At 42.3% G+C, this 18,402-nt stretch overlaps 1 protein-coding gene across 1 annotated transcript in view; it reads right to left on the bottom strand.

Moving 5' to 3' along the window:
- Positions 1 to 17,799, bottom strand: part of LOC140721609 (uncharacterized) — a 60,770-nt gene extending 42,971 nt beyond the window's left edge. Inside the window, exons 1-5 of the mRNA XM_073036424.1 lie at positions 17,496 to 17,799; positions 16,731 to 16,832; positions 15,774 to 15,878; positions 5,067 to 5,180; positions 2,581 to 2,655 (exon numbers count right to left, since the gene is read on the bottom strand). Coding sequence (XP_072892525.1) covers positions 2,581 to 2,655; positions 5,067 to 5,180; positions 15,774 to 15,878; positions 16,731 to 16,832; positions 17,496 to 17,799 — 700 coding nt within the window. The remainder of the gene's footprint in view (positions 1 to 2,580; positions 2,656 to 5,066; positions 5,181 to 15,773; positions 15,879 to 16,730; positions 16,833 to 17,495) is intronic.
- Between the last annotated feature and the right edge of the window lie 603 nt (positions 17,800 to 18,402).

Below are 18,402 nucleotides of genomic sequence, written 5' to 3'. Positions count from 1 at the left end.
GAGGCATTATTGTGAAACTGAGGAATAAGAAAAGTGTGAACACGTTAATGGAGCACATTACAGATTATACGAAAGTCCGTGGGGTTTAGAGGAACAAATTTATGGAGAGATCTCGGAGTATTGCCAGAAATATAAGGTTGTTACAGTTGTTGATTTTAACTTTCAATATATTGACTTGGACTCCCATAGTGTCAAAGGTCCATACTGGATATAGTTTGTCAAATGTGCTCAGGAAATTTTCTTAATCAGTATTAGAAGTCCCAATGAAAGAGTGTGTGATGCTTGATCTGCTGTTAGGGAATGAGATAGGAAAGGTGACAGAAGTGTGTGTAGGAGATCACTTTGCATCTCGTGATCACAATGTCATTGATTTTGAAGAAAATATACAGAAAGATAGGTCTGGTCTGCAGGTTAAGATTATAAATTGGAGAAAGGCCAATTTTGATGGTATAGGAGAAGATCTAGTAAGTTTTGATTTGGACAGGATGTTTTCTGGCAAATGTGAACTTGGTAAGTGGGAGGCCTTCAAAACTAAAATTTTGAGAATACAAAGCTTGTGTGTGCCTGTCTGAATAAAAGGTAAAGATAACAGGTGTGGGGAACTTTGGTTTTGAAGAGATATTGGGGCCTTGTTGAAGAAAAAGAAAGAGATTCATTGCAGGTACAGGCAGGTAAGAACAAATGAGATGCTCATGGAGTATAAGAAATGAGAGAAAAGTTACGAAAGAAATCAGGAGGGTGACGAGAAGGCTTGAGGTTGCTTTAGCAGACAAGGTGAAGGAGAATCCTGAGGGATTCTACAGATATGTTCAGAGCAAAAGGATTTCAAATGACAAAATTGGTCCTCTGGAAGATCAGAATGGTAATACATGTGTGGAGCCAAAAGTGATAGAGTAGATCTTAAATGCATATTTTACATCTGTATTTACTCAGCAGACAGACACAGAGGCTATAGAAGCAAGGCAAATTGGCATCAACTTCATGGACTCTATACAGACTACAGGCAGTAGATGGTTGCCTCTCTGACTGGAAGCCTGTGACCAGTGGAGTGCTGAGGGATTGGTGTTGGGTCCATTCTTTGTCATCTATATCATCCATCTGGATGATAATGCAGTTAACTGGATCAGCAACTTTGCAGATGTTAAGCATATTGAGGGTGTAGTGAACAGTGAGGAAGACCATCATGGCTTGCAGTGGGATCCGGACCAGCTGGAAAAATGGGCTGAAAAATGGCAGATGGAATTTAATGCAGACAAGTGTGAGGTATTGCACTTTGGTGGGATCAACACAGTGAATAGTTGGACACTGAGGAGTTTGGTAGATGAAAGTCATCTGGGAATACAAGTCCATAATTCATTGAAAGTGGTATCACAGATTGATGGGGTCATCAAGAAAACTTTTGGCACATTGGCCTTCATAAGTCAGAGTACTGAGTCCAGGAGATGGGATGTTATGTTGAAGTTGTCCAAGACACTGGCGAGGCATAATTTGGAGCACTGTGTGATCTCCTACCTACAGGATAGTTGTAAATAAGGTTGAGAGAGTACAGATAAATTTTATAAGGATGTTGCTGGGTCTGGAGGACCTGAGTTATATGGAAAGATTGAAAAGGTTTGGACTTTATTCTTTGGAGCCTAGAAGACAGAGGAGATTTGATATGCATACAAAGTTACGAAGGGTATACTTCAGGTAAACGTCAGGCTTTTTTAACTGAGGTTGGATGGAATTTCAACTGGAGGTTATGGGTTAATGGTGAAAGGAGTAAGGGAAACACGAGGGGAAACTTCTTCACTCAAAGGGTCGCGAGAGTGTGGAACGAGCTGCCAGCTCAACTGACGCATGCAACCGTGATTTCGGCCTTTAGGAGAAGTTTGGAGAGGTACATGGATGGTAGGGGTACAGAGGTCTTTGGACCCAGTGCTGCTTGATGGAAGTAGGTAGTTTAAATGGCTCAGCATGGACTAGATGGTCCAAAGAGCCTGATTCTGTGCAGTACTTCTCTTACACTCTGTAACAGAGACGATGGGGCAGGGATGGGTGGATGAAAGGGAATATCTCTGATACACTGAGTTATTGTTGCAATTAGAAGCACACAAATCGTCTTTGTCAGTGTCACACATCACAAATAACAGGGCTGTAGGACATGCCTTGTCAATAGAGAGAGAAAAACATGAGACAATGTCAGTTGGATGACTGGTAGAAATGGCTGGCTCTGACAAAGATAAAAAGAGAAAGCAAGTTACCTAATGTTACAGAAATCAATACTGAGTCCAGAAAGGAATGACATGCCCTGAGATTATGTTCACAAATACAATCTGACTTTGCATAATTTGTCTATAATTGTCTGAAATTTTGTACGGCCAGTTGTTCTGAAAAGAGATTTGAACTATAATGGACATTCAGATATTTTAAACCTCCAGCAGGTTTCCCAGTCCTCAGCTGTGGGGCCAAGGACTGTATGTGTTTGTGGTCCAGATGAAGCAGCTCACAATGTTCTGACAGAGACACTTCATTCTGTCCCTCTGCTCAGCACCAAGTACATCATTTCATGTAAATACAGAATTATGTTTGAGCACTTACCTGGAATCGAAATGCTGACAGAAATGCCAAGTAAGAATACCAGGTTAAAGAATCCAGTTTGGAAGATCACCCAACCTAAAAAAATGAAATTAAAACCATTTGAAATTCTAATAATCAGAATTGAGACTCAGGTTAATCATCACTGACATACATCATGAAATGCGTTGTTTTGTGGCAACAGTGCATTGCAATAAATAAAATAGACAATAAATCACGATGAAATATATAGTGAAAAAGAGAGCCAAAGTAGTGAGATCATCTTTATGGGTTCACAGACCGTTCAGAAATCTGATGACAGAGGGGATGAAGCTGTTCCTAAATCATTGAATGTGTGTCTTCAGGTTCCTGTGCCTCCTCCCTGATGGTAGTAATCCCCCTGAGTTACAATCTACACAACTTATTCAAAACTTGCATCAATGAAGTGCTGCAGTGAACAGAGATGAACCCGGGCTTGGTCAGGTTCATTGTGATATTCAGTGTCCTAACATGAGGCAATCAACCAGCTCAGAACTGGACCAGACATTCAAGCGTTGGACTGAAGGAGGTTCAGAGAGCTTTCACACACTGGCAACAAGTGGAGAGACCAGGGAGGGACCAAAAGCATCTTCTGGTTCCCTCTGGAAACACTACATTTGATAACTTACTGACCCACAGGCATCACATGTGGAAATGACAGGTACTCTGTAGTTTGTCCATGTGTACATCCAGTGGATGGGATATCAGGCCACTGTAAATCAGTTCTGCTGAATTATCCCAGTGACCTGGAGGACTGTAATTAAACATTTTGCCAGTGACTGAGTTCCAGGTCTGACAGTACAGCCTGTTCTGATGCAGAGAATCACAACATCACTGTTTCCAGCTGTTCAATGGCATCGGACAGTGTTCTGGTTCAAATTGAAAACTGAACTCCACGAGGGTGCAGGCTGAACAGTCCACATGCTGGAACATTTTATGTAGACGTGTTGAAAGATTATCCTGAATATAAAAATAATGCCTTAGTTCCATCCTTTAACTTTTGCAGCAACTTATCAGGATGCCATGATGGTTGTGATCGAGATCATACATCTGTCTCTGCTCCTTCAATCTGCCCACAGGATCAACCCTTCGAAATGTTACACATCACTCCAGTACTGAAAATTGTATCTGTCTCCAGATTCATCTGTCTCTATATTCTACCCCATCTCCTTGCCAAGTTTCACATCCACACATCACCCTCACCCACACTCTCCTGCCGTTTCTTGGTATCTTTGTATAAAGCAATCACGTTTGCTGTTGTCCAATTTAATGGCAACTTTTCAGAATAGGAAGGACATGTAAATTGCTGCATGAAGTATGTCATTAGCTGCCTCTTTTAGACCCCAGGATGAGGTCCATCTGGATATCCAATTTGCCAGATGGCAGCTCCAACAACTGACTCAGTATTTCTTCCCTGGTGATTGTCATTTTCTCAGATTTGTTGCCCTACACTGGTTCTCACTCAGATTACAGCTCAATGCTCATCAATACTTTCAGAAACCTCTTTGACTTTACAACTCACTTCCCCCTTCCTCTCTGCAGTCTATAAACCTTTATATTTCTGTTCTAATCCTCTCCTTCTCAGCAAGTTTGATCTCTGTGCTTTCAGCAAATTGTTCTTTATCTCTGAATTTACCCCACTAAAGCTCACCACCTTTCCTTAATCCTTCAAGCTTTTCTTTGATACCCCACTGTCTGACCGAGCCTGGGGTCATCTGCCCTCATCTTGCTTTACTTGGCTTGGTGACAGACTTAATTTGGTCATTTGCCTGTGAAACAGCCGGGGGTGTTTACTGTACAAACATTGATTCTATTCTTGGACAACTTTAGCCTCTACATAAGGTGAAGTAGATCTCAAAGTGAACTTAGCCAGGCCTTGCTTGAATTCGGCCATGAGGAAGGAATGTCAATATTTTGAACCCTGGATAGTTTACAACTTGGAGAGGAAGAGGGGGAATGTGTTCCCTTGTGCTGACTATCTGGAAGGTGCTGTTGAAAACAAAACTATTGTAAATATCCAGGAAAGATCGGAGAGAGGCCTCCCAACACTGAATTCTATCGAGGATCAGATGGATACCTATCATGCAAACACCTCACCATCACTGGGATAAAGGGGATTCTGTCCCTCATTCCTCAGCTGATTTCATTTTGAAGTTGAACAACACCACGTGTCAAACACCAGACAGCTGAGATAGCTTCCTCTCAACCCGACGTCTTCTAAAGATCCCTCTGGAGTCAGGTAAGAGATGGTATCACTGTGACCAACACTTCACAACTGGGTTGAAAAATTATGCCAGTTTCATCCTACAAGTCACAGTGAGTCAGAGGGGTGGGTAGGGTCTGTGATGGGGATATGGTGTTGATTTTTCAAGTTTTTCATTTCATTAATGTCTGTGTTAAAATTAGTCACAAATTACTTGGAAAGATAACTGGAGCTTATACACAAAGGTAAATTACACAAAGTCACATACCTTCATCAAACAACTTCTTGTAGATCAAATAAAACAGAAACAGAACATTCACCAATGGCAACAACAGGCCAATGAGCTGCAAAGCTTCAATTAAAGTGACCTTGAAGGAAACACCTGAAAGTGAAAATAAATTCAAATAAGAAAACATGTAACAATTCACCAGAGAAATGACCAGAACAGCTGCACAATGTTGCAAACAGCCAAACTGTTCCACTTTCACCCTGCAGGGACTGGCATGTGCCAACCTCTGCCCAGTCCTATCAACTGCATGTCCTGTACGGTGGGAAACCTGGAACAGACAATTCACGACCCTGATCAGTTGTCCTCAGAGATCTCCAGTCCAATCTTTCCAGGTCACCTCCTGCCAATATTCTGCACCAGCTGCTCCTTCTGGGGTTGCAATGGCCACTCCTCTGGGAGTGCACTACACTGACCCACATGATCCAGGGTTTGATTTTCCCAACTTCCACAACAATTGGTTATGGAGTTACCCCACAATTTCACTGGAAAGTCACTGAAACTCTCAACCTCTGACTCGATTCCACATTTTGTCACAAAAGTTCTCCCACTCATTTAGCCAGAGGAGCTCAGGCTGATATCCACAATCTGGTCAGGGGCACAATCGAGGAGAGAAAGTCTCCTTGTGAAGGGCAGGTTGATGCCCAGACAGCTGACTGACACCTGCACATCAGACTTATTGTCACCAGCGACTTTATTTCAGATATCAGGGTCTGATGTTGCATCGTGCCAGGAACAGGAGTGTGTCTGACAGCTCTTTACATTCTTCATATCGTTTCAATGACGTCACACAGGAAATGAAAAATTCAGCCAACTCCTGTGAGCGGGGGCAGAGTGAACTTCTCCACGTGAGAAACAGAACCTGTAATCTCACAGCATCTTTTACCAGTCTCTGGTCCAGACAGTGAAGTACTTTAAGTGCAGTCACTGTTGGAGGGAATGAGACTCAGTTTATACTGAGTAAGGCTGAACAAACAGTCATGTAAAAGCTGGCTTTGTGATGTTGGTTAACAGAATTATTTTTCCTATACTGGGGAGAAATTCTTTGCTCTTTTAGAAATAACAGTGAAGGATCATTTACATCTTCCCGAAGAAGGCAGATGGGACTCTGGCTTAATGTCTCATCCAAAAGTGGAGATCTCTCAACGTGCAACACTTCCTCCACACTGGTTCTGAGAATGTGGGTGATGCTGGTAAAGCCACAGATATTCCCTGTCCGTTTACCCTGACAGGGGGATGGTGAGCATCCCACTGGAACCTCTGTTGTTCTCATGGTGATGCTGGGTGTTGGTCTGTTGTTTAAGAGGGGCAGCAAGGACAAGCCCAGGAACTACAGCCTGGTCAGCCTGACATCAGTGGTGGGGAAGTTACTGGAGGGAATTCTGAGAAATAGGATCTACCAGGATTTTATTAGACAAAATCTGATTAGGAGGAGACATCATAGCTTTATGTACAGGAAGTCCTGGTTGATGAATCGTTCAGAGTATTTTTTGAAGAGATAACCAAAAGGGTAGATAGGACAATGAACGTTATCTATTTTGACATGATCCTGACATGAATCCAGGGGCTTCCAGGGGGATTCAAAATTGGTTCCAAGGTAGAAAATTGTTTTCCATTCTAGAAGCTGGTGACTCGTGCTGTGATGCAGGTATCAGTGTAGGGACTCTTGTTATTTGATATTTTTATCAGTAATTTGGATTGAAAAATGCAAGGCTTTTTGCATATTACACAAAATTAGGTGTTGTCGTTGGTAGTGAGGGCGGCTATTGTGGGTTGAAGGGGGATTTTTGACCGTTTAGAGAAGAGGGCTGAGGAGTGTCAAATGGATTTCAAAGCTAATGGAACCTTCTCCCAATCAAGAGAACTTGAGAAAATTAATACCGATCATAAATTATAACTCTAGTTTATTCTTTTAGACCCCAGGATGAAGTCCATATTGACCTGGGACTTGGCAGATGGAAGCTCTGACAATGTGCTCAGTACCTCTTCCCTGGTGATGGTAATGTACCCAGTTTACTGCCCCACATGGTTCTCCCTCAGACAATGGCTCAATATTAAAATGCTGATCTGTTCTTTCAGACCCCTCTGACTTTACAATTCACTCCCCGTCTCTCTCAGTCTACAAGTTTCTGCATTTCTGCATCCCTTTCCTCCTGTCTATCTGAGACAACCTGATCATCATCACTTTGTGCTTTGAGCTGTCTTGTTCCTTATCTTGAATTTACCCCCAATAAAGCTCTCTATCCCTCCCTGATCCATTAAACTCTTCTTTAATACACAACTCCCCGACCAAACCTGGGGTCATCGGCCCTTTTCCTGATTCCTGTCTCTCGGTGACAGACTTCATTTGGTAATTAGTCTGTGAATCAGCAGAGAACATTTACAATACAAACACCAGTAGTACTGGTACTGTTCTTTGATAACTACAGTCTGTGTGGTTAAGTTATTCTCAAAGTGAACTTAGCCAGGACTTGCAAAAGTTAGGCCATGAGGAAGGAATGTCAATATTTTGACCTTTGAATGGTTTATAACTTGAGGAGGAAGAGGGAGAAGGTGGTGTTCCCTTGCATTAATTGATTGGAAGGTGTTGTTGAAAACAAAAATCAGAATCAGGTTTATTATCACCGACATGTGACATGAAATTTGTTAACTTAGTAGCAGCAGTTCAATGCAGTGCATAAAATAGAAGAAAAATAAATAAATAAATATTATTTGGTATACTTTATACAGTATACGTATATTGAATAGATTAAAAATTGTGCAAAAAACCCAGAAATACTATGAATTAAAAATAAAGTGAGGTAGTGTCCAAGGGTTCAATATCCATTTAGGAATCAGATGGCAGAGGGAAGAAGCTGTTCCTGAATCACTGAGTGTGTGCCTTCAGGCTTCTGTACTTCCTATCCGATGGTAACAGTGAGAAAGGGGCATGTCCAGGGTGCTGGAGGTCCTTAATAATGGACACTGCCTTCTGAGACACTGCACCCTGAAGCTGTCCTGGGTACTTTGTAGGCTAGTAACTAAGATGGAACCCACTAAATATACAAACCTCTGCAGCTTCTTTCAGTCCTGTGCAGTAGCCCCCATCCCTCCATACCAGACAGTGATGTAGCCTGTCAGAATGTTTTCCACCGTACTTCTATAGAAGTTTTTGAGTGTATTTGTTCACATATCTCTTCAAACTCCTAACAAAGTATCGCCACTGTCTTGCTTTCTTCATAACTGCATCGATATGTTGGGACCAGGTTAGATCCTCAGAGATCTTGACACCCAGGGACTTGAAGCTGCTCACTCTCTCCACTTCTGATCCCTCTATGAGGATTGGTATGTATTCTTTCATCTTACCCTTCTGAAAGTCCACAATCAGCTCTTTCATCTTACTGATGTTGAGTGTCAGGTTGTTGCTGTGGCACCACTCCACTAGCTGGCATATCTCTCTCCTGTACACTCATTCATCACCACCTGAGATTCTACCAACAATGGTTGTATCGTTAGCAAATTTATAGATGGTATTTGAGCTATGCCATAGTCATGGGTATATAGAGCAGTGGGCTATGCACACACCACTGAGGTGTACCAGTGTTGATCGTCAGCGAGGAGGAGATGTTATCACCAATCCGCACAGATTGTGGTCTTCCGGTTAAGAATTTGAGAATCCAATTGCAGATGAAGGTACAGAAGCCCAGGTTCTGCAACTTCTCAATCGGGATTGTGGGAATAATGTTATTAAATGCTGAGCTATAGTTGATGAACAGCATCCTGACATAGGTGCTTGTGTTGTCCAGCTGGTCTAAAGCTGTGTGGAGAACGATTGAGACTGCATCTGTCGTTGACCTATTGTGGCAAAAGGAAAATTGCAATGGGTCCAGGTCCTTGCTGAGGCGGGAGTTCAGTTGAGTCATGACCAACCTCTCAAAGCATTTCATCACTGTAGATGTGAGTGCTAATGGGCTTTAGTCAGTAATGCAGACTGCATTATTCTTATTAGGCATTGGTATAATTGTTGCCTTTTTGAAGCAAATGGGAACTTTTGCCCATAACAGTGAGAGATTAAAAATGTCCTTGAATACTCCTGCCAGTTGGTTGGCACAAGTTTACAGAACTTTACCAGGTACTCCATCGGGACCTTCCAACTTGCGAGGGTTCACTCTCTTTAAAGACAGCGAAACATCAGCCTCTGAGACAGAGATCACAGGGTCACCAGGTGCAGCAGGGATCTTCACAGCTGTAGTTGTGTTTTCCCTTTCAAAGCGGGCATAGAAGGTGTTGAGTTCACCTGGTAATGAAGCACTGCTGCCATTCATGCTATTGGGTTTCACTTTGTAGGAAGTAATATCTTGCAAACCCTACCAGAGTTGTCGTGCATCCAATGTCGCCTCCAACCTCGTTCGAAATTGTCTCTTTACCCTTGAAATAACCCTCAACAATTTCCCACCACCCACACTTCCCATTTCTACCTCCTACCCAAGATCCATAAACCTGCCTGTCCAGGTAGACCCATTGTCTCAGCTTGCTCCTGCTCCACGGAACTCATCTCTGCATACCTCGACACTGTTTTATCCGCCCTTGTTCAATCCCTTCCCACCTATGTTAGTGACACTTCTCACGCTCTGAATTTTTTCAATGATATTACGTTCCCTGGCCCCCACCGCCTTATTTTCACCAGGGATGTGCAGTCCCTATATACATCCATCCCCCACCAGGAAGGTCTCAAAGCTCTCCGCTTCTTTTTTGATTCCAGACCTAACCAGTTCCCCTCTACTACCACTCTCCTCCGTCTAGCGGAATTAGAACCATAGAACCATAGAACATTACACACAGAAACAGGACTTTTGGCCCTTCTTTGCTGTGCCGAACCATTTTTCTGCCTAGTCCCACTGACCTACACCTGGACCATATCCTTCCAAACCCCTCTCATCCATATACCAGTCCAAGTTTTTCTTAAATGTCAAAAGTGAGCCCACATTCGCCACTTCATCTGACAGCTGATTCCACACTCCCACCACTCTCTGCATGAAGAAGCCCCCCTTTATGTTCCCTTTAAACTTTTCCCATTCACTCTTAACCCATGACCTCTGTTTTTTTTCTCCCCTGGCCTCAGTGGAAAAAGTCTGCTTGTATTCACTCTATCTATACCCATCATAATTTTATACACCTCTATCAAATCACCCCTCATTCTCCTAAGCTCCAGGGAATAAAGTCCTAACCTACTCAACCTTTCTCTGTAACTCAGTTTCTCAAGTCCCGACAACATCCTTGTAAACCTTCTCTGCACTCTTTCAACATTAATATCCTTCCTGTAATTAGGTGACCAAAACTGCACACAATACTCCAAATTTAGTCTCACCAATGTCTTATACAACCTCACCATTACATTCCAGCTCTTATACTCAATACTTTGATTTATAAAGGCCAATGTACCAAAAGCAATCTTAATGACCCTATCCACCTGTGCTGCCTCTTTTAAGGAATTATGTATCTGCACTCCCAGATCCCACTGTTCTACTGCACTCCTCAGTGTCCTACCATTTACCTTGTATGTTCTACCTTGGTTTGAGCCTCCGAAGTGCAATACCTCACACTTGTCCGCATTAAACTCCATCTGCCATCTTTCAGCCCATTTCTCCAACTGGTCCAAATCCCTCTGCAAGCTTTGAAAACATTCCTCACTGTCCACTACACCTCCAATCTTTGTATCATCAGCAAACCTGCTGATCCAATTTACCACATTATCATCCAGATCATTGATATAGATGACAAATAACAATGGACCCAGCAATGATCCCTGTGGCACACCACTAGTCACAGGCCTCCAGTCAGAGAAGCAATCCTCCACTACTACTCTCTGGCTTCTCCCATTGAGCCAATGTCTAATCCAATTTACTACCTCTCCATGTATACCTAGCGACTGAATCTTCCTAACTAACCTCCCATGAGGGCCCTTGTCAAAGGCCTTACTGAAGTCCATGTATACAACATCCACTGCCTTCCCTTTATCCACTTTCCTGGTAACTTCCTTGAAAAACTCTAATAGATTGGTTCAACATGACCTACCACGCACAATGCTATGCTGACTTTTTTCTAATAAGTCCCTGTCTATCCAAATACTTGTAGATCCTATATCTTAGTATTCCTTCCAATAATTTACCTACTACCGATGTCAAACTTACCGGCCTATAATTTCCCGGCTTACTTATTGATCCTTTTTTAAACAACAGAACTACATGAGCTATCCACCAATCCACTGGCACCTCACCTGTGGACATCGACATTTTAAATATTTCTGCCAGGACCCCTGTAATTTCAACACTAGTCTCCTTCAATGTCCGAGGGAATACCCTGACAGGTCCTGGGGAATTATCTACTCTGATTTACCTCAAGACAGCAAGCACCTCCTCCTCTTTAATAAGTATAAGTTCCATGACCTTCCTACTTGTTTGCCTTGTTTCCATCGACTCCATTCCAGTTTCCTTAGTAGATACAGATGCAAAAAAAACATTTAATATCTCTCCCATTTCTTTTGGTTCCATACATAGCCGACCACTCTGTTCTTCAAGAGGACCAATTTTATCCCTTACTATCCTTTTGCTCTCAACATACCTGTAGAAGCTCTTAGGAGTATCCTTCACCCTAACTGTCAAAGCAACCTCATCTCTTCTTTTAGCTTTCCTGATTTCTTTCTTAAGTATATTCTTACTCTTTTTATACTCCTCAAGCATCTTATTTCCTCCCTGTTGCCTATACATGTTATACATCTCTCTGTTCTTCTTTATCAGAGTGCCAATATCCCTCGAGAACCAAGGTTCCTTATTCTTATTAATTTTGCCTTTAACCCTGACAGGAACATACAAACTCTGCAGTCTCAAAATTTCTCCTTTGAAGGTGTCCTACTTACAAATCACATCCTTGCCAGAGAACAACCTGTCCCAACCTATGCTTTTTAGATCCTTTCTCATTTCTTCAAATTTAGCCTTTTTCCAGTTTAGTACTTCAACCTGATTACCAGATCTATCTTTATCCATGATCAAGTTCAAACTAATGACATTATGATCACTGGAACCAAAGTGTTCCCCTACACACTTCCGTCACCTGCCCTAACTCATTTCCTAATAGGAGATCTAATATTTAATTAGTCCTTACTCTTAATCATTTCTTCTTTGGCTCCTCCCAAGTTCTCCAAACTAAAGGTGCAGCCATAGGCACTCGTATGGGTCACAGCTATGCCTGCCTTTTTGTTCGCTTTGTGGAACAGTCCATGTTCCAAGCCTATATGCTACATCAACAACTGCATTGGCACTACTTCTTGCACGCAAGCTGAGCTCGTTGATTTCAGTAACTTTGCCTCCAACTTTCACCCTGTCCTCAAATTTACCTGGTCCATTTCCGACACCTCCCTCCCCTTTCTTTTTCTTTTTATAATATTTTTATTTAGAAGAAAAAACAAGATTTACAGAGTGCAACACATAGATACATCTCAACATAACTTGTGTACATTCATATATTGTGATAAAATTGATCAAAATGTTGTAGCATATCACATAAAGGTATACCACTCTGTAATCAAAAAATTAAAGATAGGTCATACATCATAAAAGAAATTTTTTATATAAAAAAAGTCAACCCCCTAACAACTACCAAAGAAAAAAGCTGATGGATGATAATGGATAATTAGAAAAAAACATATTCGTTTAAGAAGGGAAGATAGAAATATACATAAAAGTCTGTGCACTGTTAAACTTTATAAATTGGAAAAATAATTTCGGAAAGGTCCCCAGACATCATAAAAAGATTGTTTCGAGTTTAAGACTGAGCGGCAGATCTTTTCTAAATTTAAATAAGACATAATATCACGTAGCCATTGAAGATGTGTAGGAGGGGTAGACTCCTTCCATTTAAGCAAGATTGCTCTCCTTGCTAAAAGAGAGGTAAAAACTAAAACCTGTAGGTTAGGTGTGTTTAAAGTTATATCTTCATTTGCAATAATACCAAACAAGGCAGTAAGGAGACTTGGGTCAATTTGGACCCTAAAAAGTTGTGAGAAGGTATGGAATACTTCCCGCCAAAACTTTTCATTTTAGGGCAAAACCAAAACATATGAATTAAAGAGGCATCAGCAGAGCTGCATTTATTACAAAGTGGAGAAACGTTCAGATAAAAACTGAACAGCTTCTGTTTAGAAATGTAAGCTCTATGAACAACTTTAAATTGTAGAAGAGAATGACGGGCACAGAAAGATAATTTATTAACCCGCTTAAGAATTTTATTCTATCTTTCATCAGAAATCTGACAATTTAGGTCATCCTCCCAAACTTTTTTTATTTTATCTAAAAAGTCTTGTCTAGAATCAATCAACAAGTTATAGATAACCAGTAATAGAACCATTAACAAAAGGTTTTAAATTTAAAAGATCATCCAGCAAATTTTTATCAGGACCTAGAGGAAAAGTAGTTAATTGGGAACGTAAGAAATCTCTAATTTGAAGGTATCTGTAAAAATGTGTTTTTGGCAGTGCAAATTTAGTTGCCAATTGATTAAAGATTGCCCATCATGGGTCTCCTTAGAAGTTAATTCTGTAAAAAATTCCTCTATTGTCTCTCTTCTTGGATCATACTCTTCTTGTTCAGTAAATAAAACAACAGATAACATAATTGTTAAGCAAAGTTTAAGGATCTGGTCTCAATTTAGAAAATTTTTTTGTTTAACGAATTTTTCATTTTCCCATTCTCCTTAATTATTTTTTTTACCCCTTCCATGACTGACAAAGTCTTTAAGGATTGGGATGAACTAGGTATTCTCTTCCTTCTCCAGCCTTGTATCACTTTTGCCAATCAACTTTCCAGCTCTTAGCTTTATCCCTCCCCCTCCTGTCTTCTCCTATCATTTTGAATCTCCCACTCCCCTTCCCACTTTCAAATCTCTTACTATCTCTAATTTCAGTTAGTCCTGACGAAGGGTCTCGGCCCAAAATGTCGACTGTACTTCTTCCTATAGATGCTGTCTGGCCTGCTGTGTTCCACCAGCATTTTGTGTGTGTTGCTTGAACTTCCAGCATCTGCAGATTTCCTCGTGCTTCTGCAAATCATACCTGATTTTCTGGTACAGGTCTGGATCGCCAGTCTTGAATGCCACAAATCTAGCCTTCCACAGACAATGTACCTCCTGGTTCGTCCACGGCTTTTGGTTTGAGAATGTGCAGTAAGTCTTTGTAGGCACAAATCTATCCACACAGGGTTTGATGTAGTTGGTAACAACTGCAGCATACTCATCCAGGTTCAAAGATGAATCCCTGAATACGGTCCAGTCCACCGATTCAAGGCAGTCCCGTAGGCACTCCTGTGCTTCCCTTGTACAAACCTTCATGGTCCTCACTACTGGTGCTGCAGTCTTCAATCTCTGCCTATACTCAGGGAATAGAAGTGCAGCCAGGTGATCAGACTTCCCGAAGTGAGGGCGTGGAATAGCACAGTAGGCATTTTTGTCGTTTCCTCTGGTATTGCAAGTGATCTGTTGATGGTAATTGCTTAGTGATATTTTCAGACTGGCCTGGTTAAAATCTCCCAAAACAATGGTAAAGGCATAAGGATACACTGTTTTGTGCATGTTGATCCCATTGCTCAGATCATCTAAAGCCTGATCGACATTGGCCCGAGGTGGAATGTATACTGCTACCAAAATGACCCCGGAGAACTCCCGTGGCAGGTAAAAAGGACAGCACTTAACTGCTAGATATTCCAGGTCTGGTGAGCAGTGGGACAGCACTGATATATTTGTGCACCAAGAAGAGTTGATCATGAGGCTTACTCCTCCACCTCTGCTTTTGAGAGACTCTATAGATCTATCCTGATGGTGTATAGTAAACCCATCGATCTGAATTGCTGCATCCAGTACGGAAGGAGTTAACCAGGATTCTGTGAAACAAAGGACACATGCAGTCCTAATGTCCCTCTGATTCAGCACTCTGGCTCTGAAATCATTGATTTTATTCACTGGAGACTGCATGTTTGCCAGCAAGATAGTCGGTATAGGGAGTTTAAAACCTGTTTCCTTAAATACACTTGTAACCCCGATCTACACCATGCTTCCTCCGTGGGCACTTCCATCCACAATCAGAGTCATTTCCGTCAGTTTTAAGCAGGTTAAATGGTTTAAGACATCTTTGTTGACTGTACTGATCTTGGAAGTAGTTGTGGTTTTTTAGCTGTATCAGTCTGAAACAAGAATATTTAATCAAATATCTAAGCAAGATGATTAACAGCCTGAAGGAGAGGCCTTCCTACACCCAACTGTATCAAGGTTGAGAAAGTTCCCAAACACTCACTCACTCATTCACCATCATTGGGATCCTTTACACCAACCTGATACGATGCTGAAATTTGACAACACCATGATCAAACACCAGTGAGCTGAGACATGTTCCTCTCCAGACTACTTTTCCTAAAGACCCTCTGGAGTCAGATCAGAGGTGACTCCAGAATCATTCCAGTGTGGTGACACTGTAAATCAGAATTTCATAACTGGGAAAAATGTCAGACAATTTCATCCCACAGGTCACAGGAATCCAGAGGGGTCAGTGGGGGTGAGGATTATTCAGCTTTTTTTCTTTACTGTCTTTTTATTAAAATTAGTTTAAAATTACTTGGAAATGTGACTGAAGTTGATAAACAAGTGTGAAAATACAATGACAGATACCTTTGTCCAAATATTCTTTTATGTACCCACACATCAGAAGTAAAATGAACACAAATGGCAGTACGATTGACAAGATGATACTGACAGTTCCCGCGGTGGAAAGGCCTGTAATTAAAAATAAATTCAAATAAGTAAATGTAACAATTCATCAGAGAAATGACCATAACAGCTGCCCATTGTTACAATCAACAAAACTATTCCACTTATCTCCACAGGGCAGGAAATGTACCAGCCTCTGCCCAGACTTGCTAACTTTGTCTACATGACTGAACCAACAGACTCTGCATGGCCTCCAATGTGGGATAACAACAGGCTGACCAGTTATTCCAGACCTGAATTCTTCCCTGCAGTCTAATCTATCCTGGTCACTTGCTGTCAATATTCTGCACTGGCTGCATCTTCTGGTGTTCCAATGGCCACACCTTGAGGAGTGCACGACACTGCAGCCAGACATCCCACATGGTCCATGGTTTGACTCTCCTGACATCCACAACAATTGGTTATGCGGCTGTCCAACAATTTCACTGGAAAGTCACTGAATCACCCAAGTTCAATCTCAACTCATCAGTTTCTGTTTCATCTACCACTGACAACCAGGCTCAGTCGTTAACCCTCGCAGGGGTGGGTGGGGGCAATTGCTTACTGGCACCATTCCACACTTTGTCAACTAACTTTTCCCATTACTTTTGCAAGAGGGAGCTCTTACTGATATCAATGATGTGGTTGTGGTATATTTGAGGAGAGAGTGTTGTTTTTTGGAGGGAACATTGACGTGCATGTGGTTATTTGAAGCATACATAATGCTCATTGTCACCCAGTTGTAGGGCTGTGGACTGCAGATGCTGGTGGTCCTGATAAAGCATCTTACAATGTACTGACTGAGATACTCAATGCATTCCAACCACCCAGCAGAGAACTGAGTTCATCACTTTCATACAAGTTTATTTGACCACATACCAAAAGTCGTAGCGCTGACGATCCAGGCAATGACGAAACTATTGATGAGGACAGTATCACAGACGGCTTTCAACTTCCACCAAATTATGATCATCTGAGAACCTTTTCAAAAATAAAAAAGAAATTGAAAACATTTGATAAACAAACAATATAAATGATGTAACACATGCATCAATGGACAAATGTCCCGGTAACAGAGCTTGACTCAGGGTTGTTTCGATTGGTGATGATATTGCATGTCCTAAGCATCAAGCAACCCAAACAACTCTGAAATGGATCAGATGTCAGAGCTTTGGATTGAAGGAGGTTCAGGAGTTCACTCACCACTGCAGCAAATGGGGAGCTCAGAGAGACACAAAACACAGTTTGTGGCTGCTACCAGGATTTGTTTTACATTTGATTACTTAGATAAACCCTCAGCCAGTGACTGTGCATGTGGAAACAGATAGACTGCAGCTTCCCTCTGGACATGTCCAGCAGATAAGGCAACAGCCACTGTCGATATTCTCTGCTGTATTCCCTCATGATCTCAAGGGCTGAGACTGACATCAAGTTGCCAGTGTTAACAAAAACCAACCCCAGCTGTAACACTGAGGTTCCACTGTTTGACTGTGAATCCTGTTCTGATGCCGAGGACTGGAACAGCTGCTCACAGCATCAGGCAGTGGCTTATTCCAACATTGAAACTAAACAGCTCAAGGGTACAGGCTGAACTGTCCAAATGCTGGGATATTTAATATAGATAAGGGAAGAGGTCATTTGCACAGCGTCTGGCTGTCTTCTGTGCGTTGTTCCTAGCTGTCCTCAACGCTTGCAACGTTGCCTGAGTGGGTTGGTGTTTGTGCTTCAACAGTGCAACACGCTTCTCCTCGATGGTCGCATTGAGCTCATTCGCGCTTGCCTCGAACCAATCCTGTGTCTTGCTCCGCTTCCTCCCAAAGGTCTCCAATGCAGTGCTGTGGGTGGTGTCCCTGAGAGAATCCCATCTCCGCTGAACAGCTCCTCCTGGTGGGTCTGCAAGGCTACAACTATGCGAAAGCATCCAGTTATCAGTCGACATAGGCAACATTCGCGGAATGTATGAGGGGATCAAGAAAGCCGTCGGTCCAACCCAGAGCAAGACAGCTCCACTGAAATCCAGGACAGGCAAGGTCATCAAAGACAAAAGCAAGCAGATGGAGAGATGGGTGGAGCACTACTCCGAACTCTACTCCAGGGAAAATGATATCTCGAACAACGCGTTAGCCACCGTGGAATGCCTACCGGTCGTGGAGGAGCTGGACGTACTGCCGACTGCTGAAGAGCTGAGCAGAGCCATCGACAGATTACCCACTGGAAAGGCACCAGGGTTGGATGGCATCCCACCAGAGGTCATCAAGTGTGCAAAGGGAGTTCTGCTTAACCACCTGCTGGAACTACTCTGTCAGTGCTGGGAGGGGGGAACGGTGCCGCAAGACATGAGAGACTGCAACATTGTCATCCTCTATAAGAACAAGGGGGACAGAAGCGATTGTAACAACTACAGAGGAATCTCGCTGCTGAACATCGTTGGGAAGGTCTTCGCCCGCGTGGTCCTGGGCAGACTACAGAAAATCGCCGAAAGGGTATACCCCGAATCTCAGTGCGGTTTCAGATCGGAACGTTCCACAATCGACATGATCTTCTCTCTTCG

Source organism: Hemitrygon akajei, chromosome 2 (assembly GCF_048418815.1).
Source record: "Hemitrygon akajei chromosome 2, sHemAka1.3, whole genome shotgun sequence".
Classification (NCBI taxonomy): domain Eukaryota; kingdom Metazoa; phylum Chordata; class Chondrichthyes; order Myliobatiformes; family Dasyatidae; genus Hemitrygon; species Hemitrygon akajei.
The sequence above is the reverse complement of the archived record's forward strand: the minus strand, read 5'-3'. Positions and strand labels throughout refer to the sequence as shown.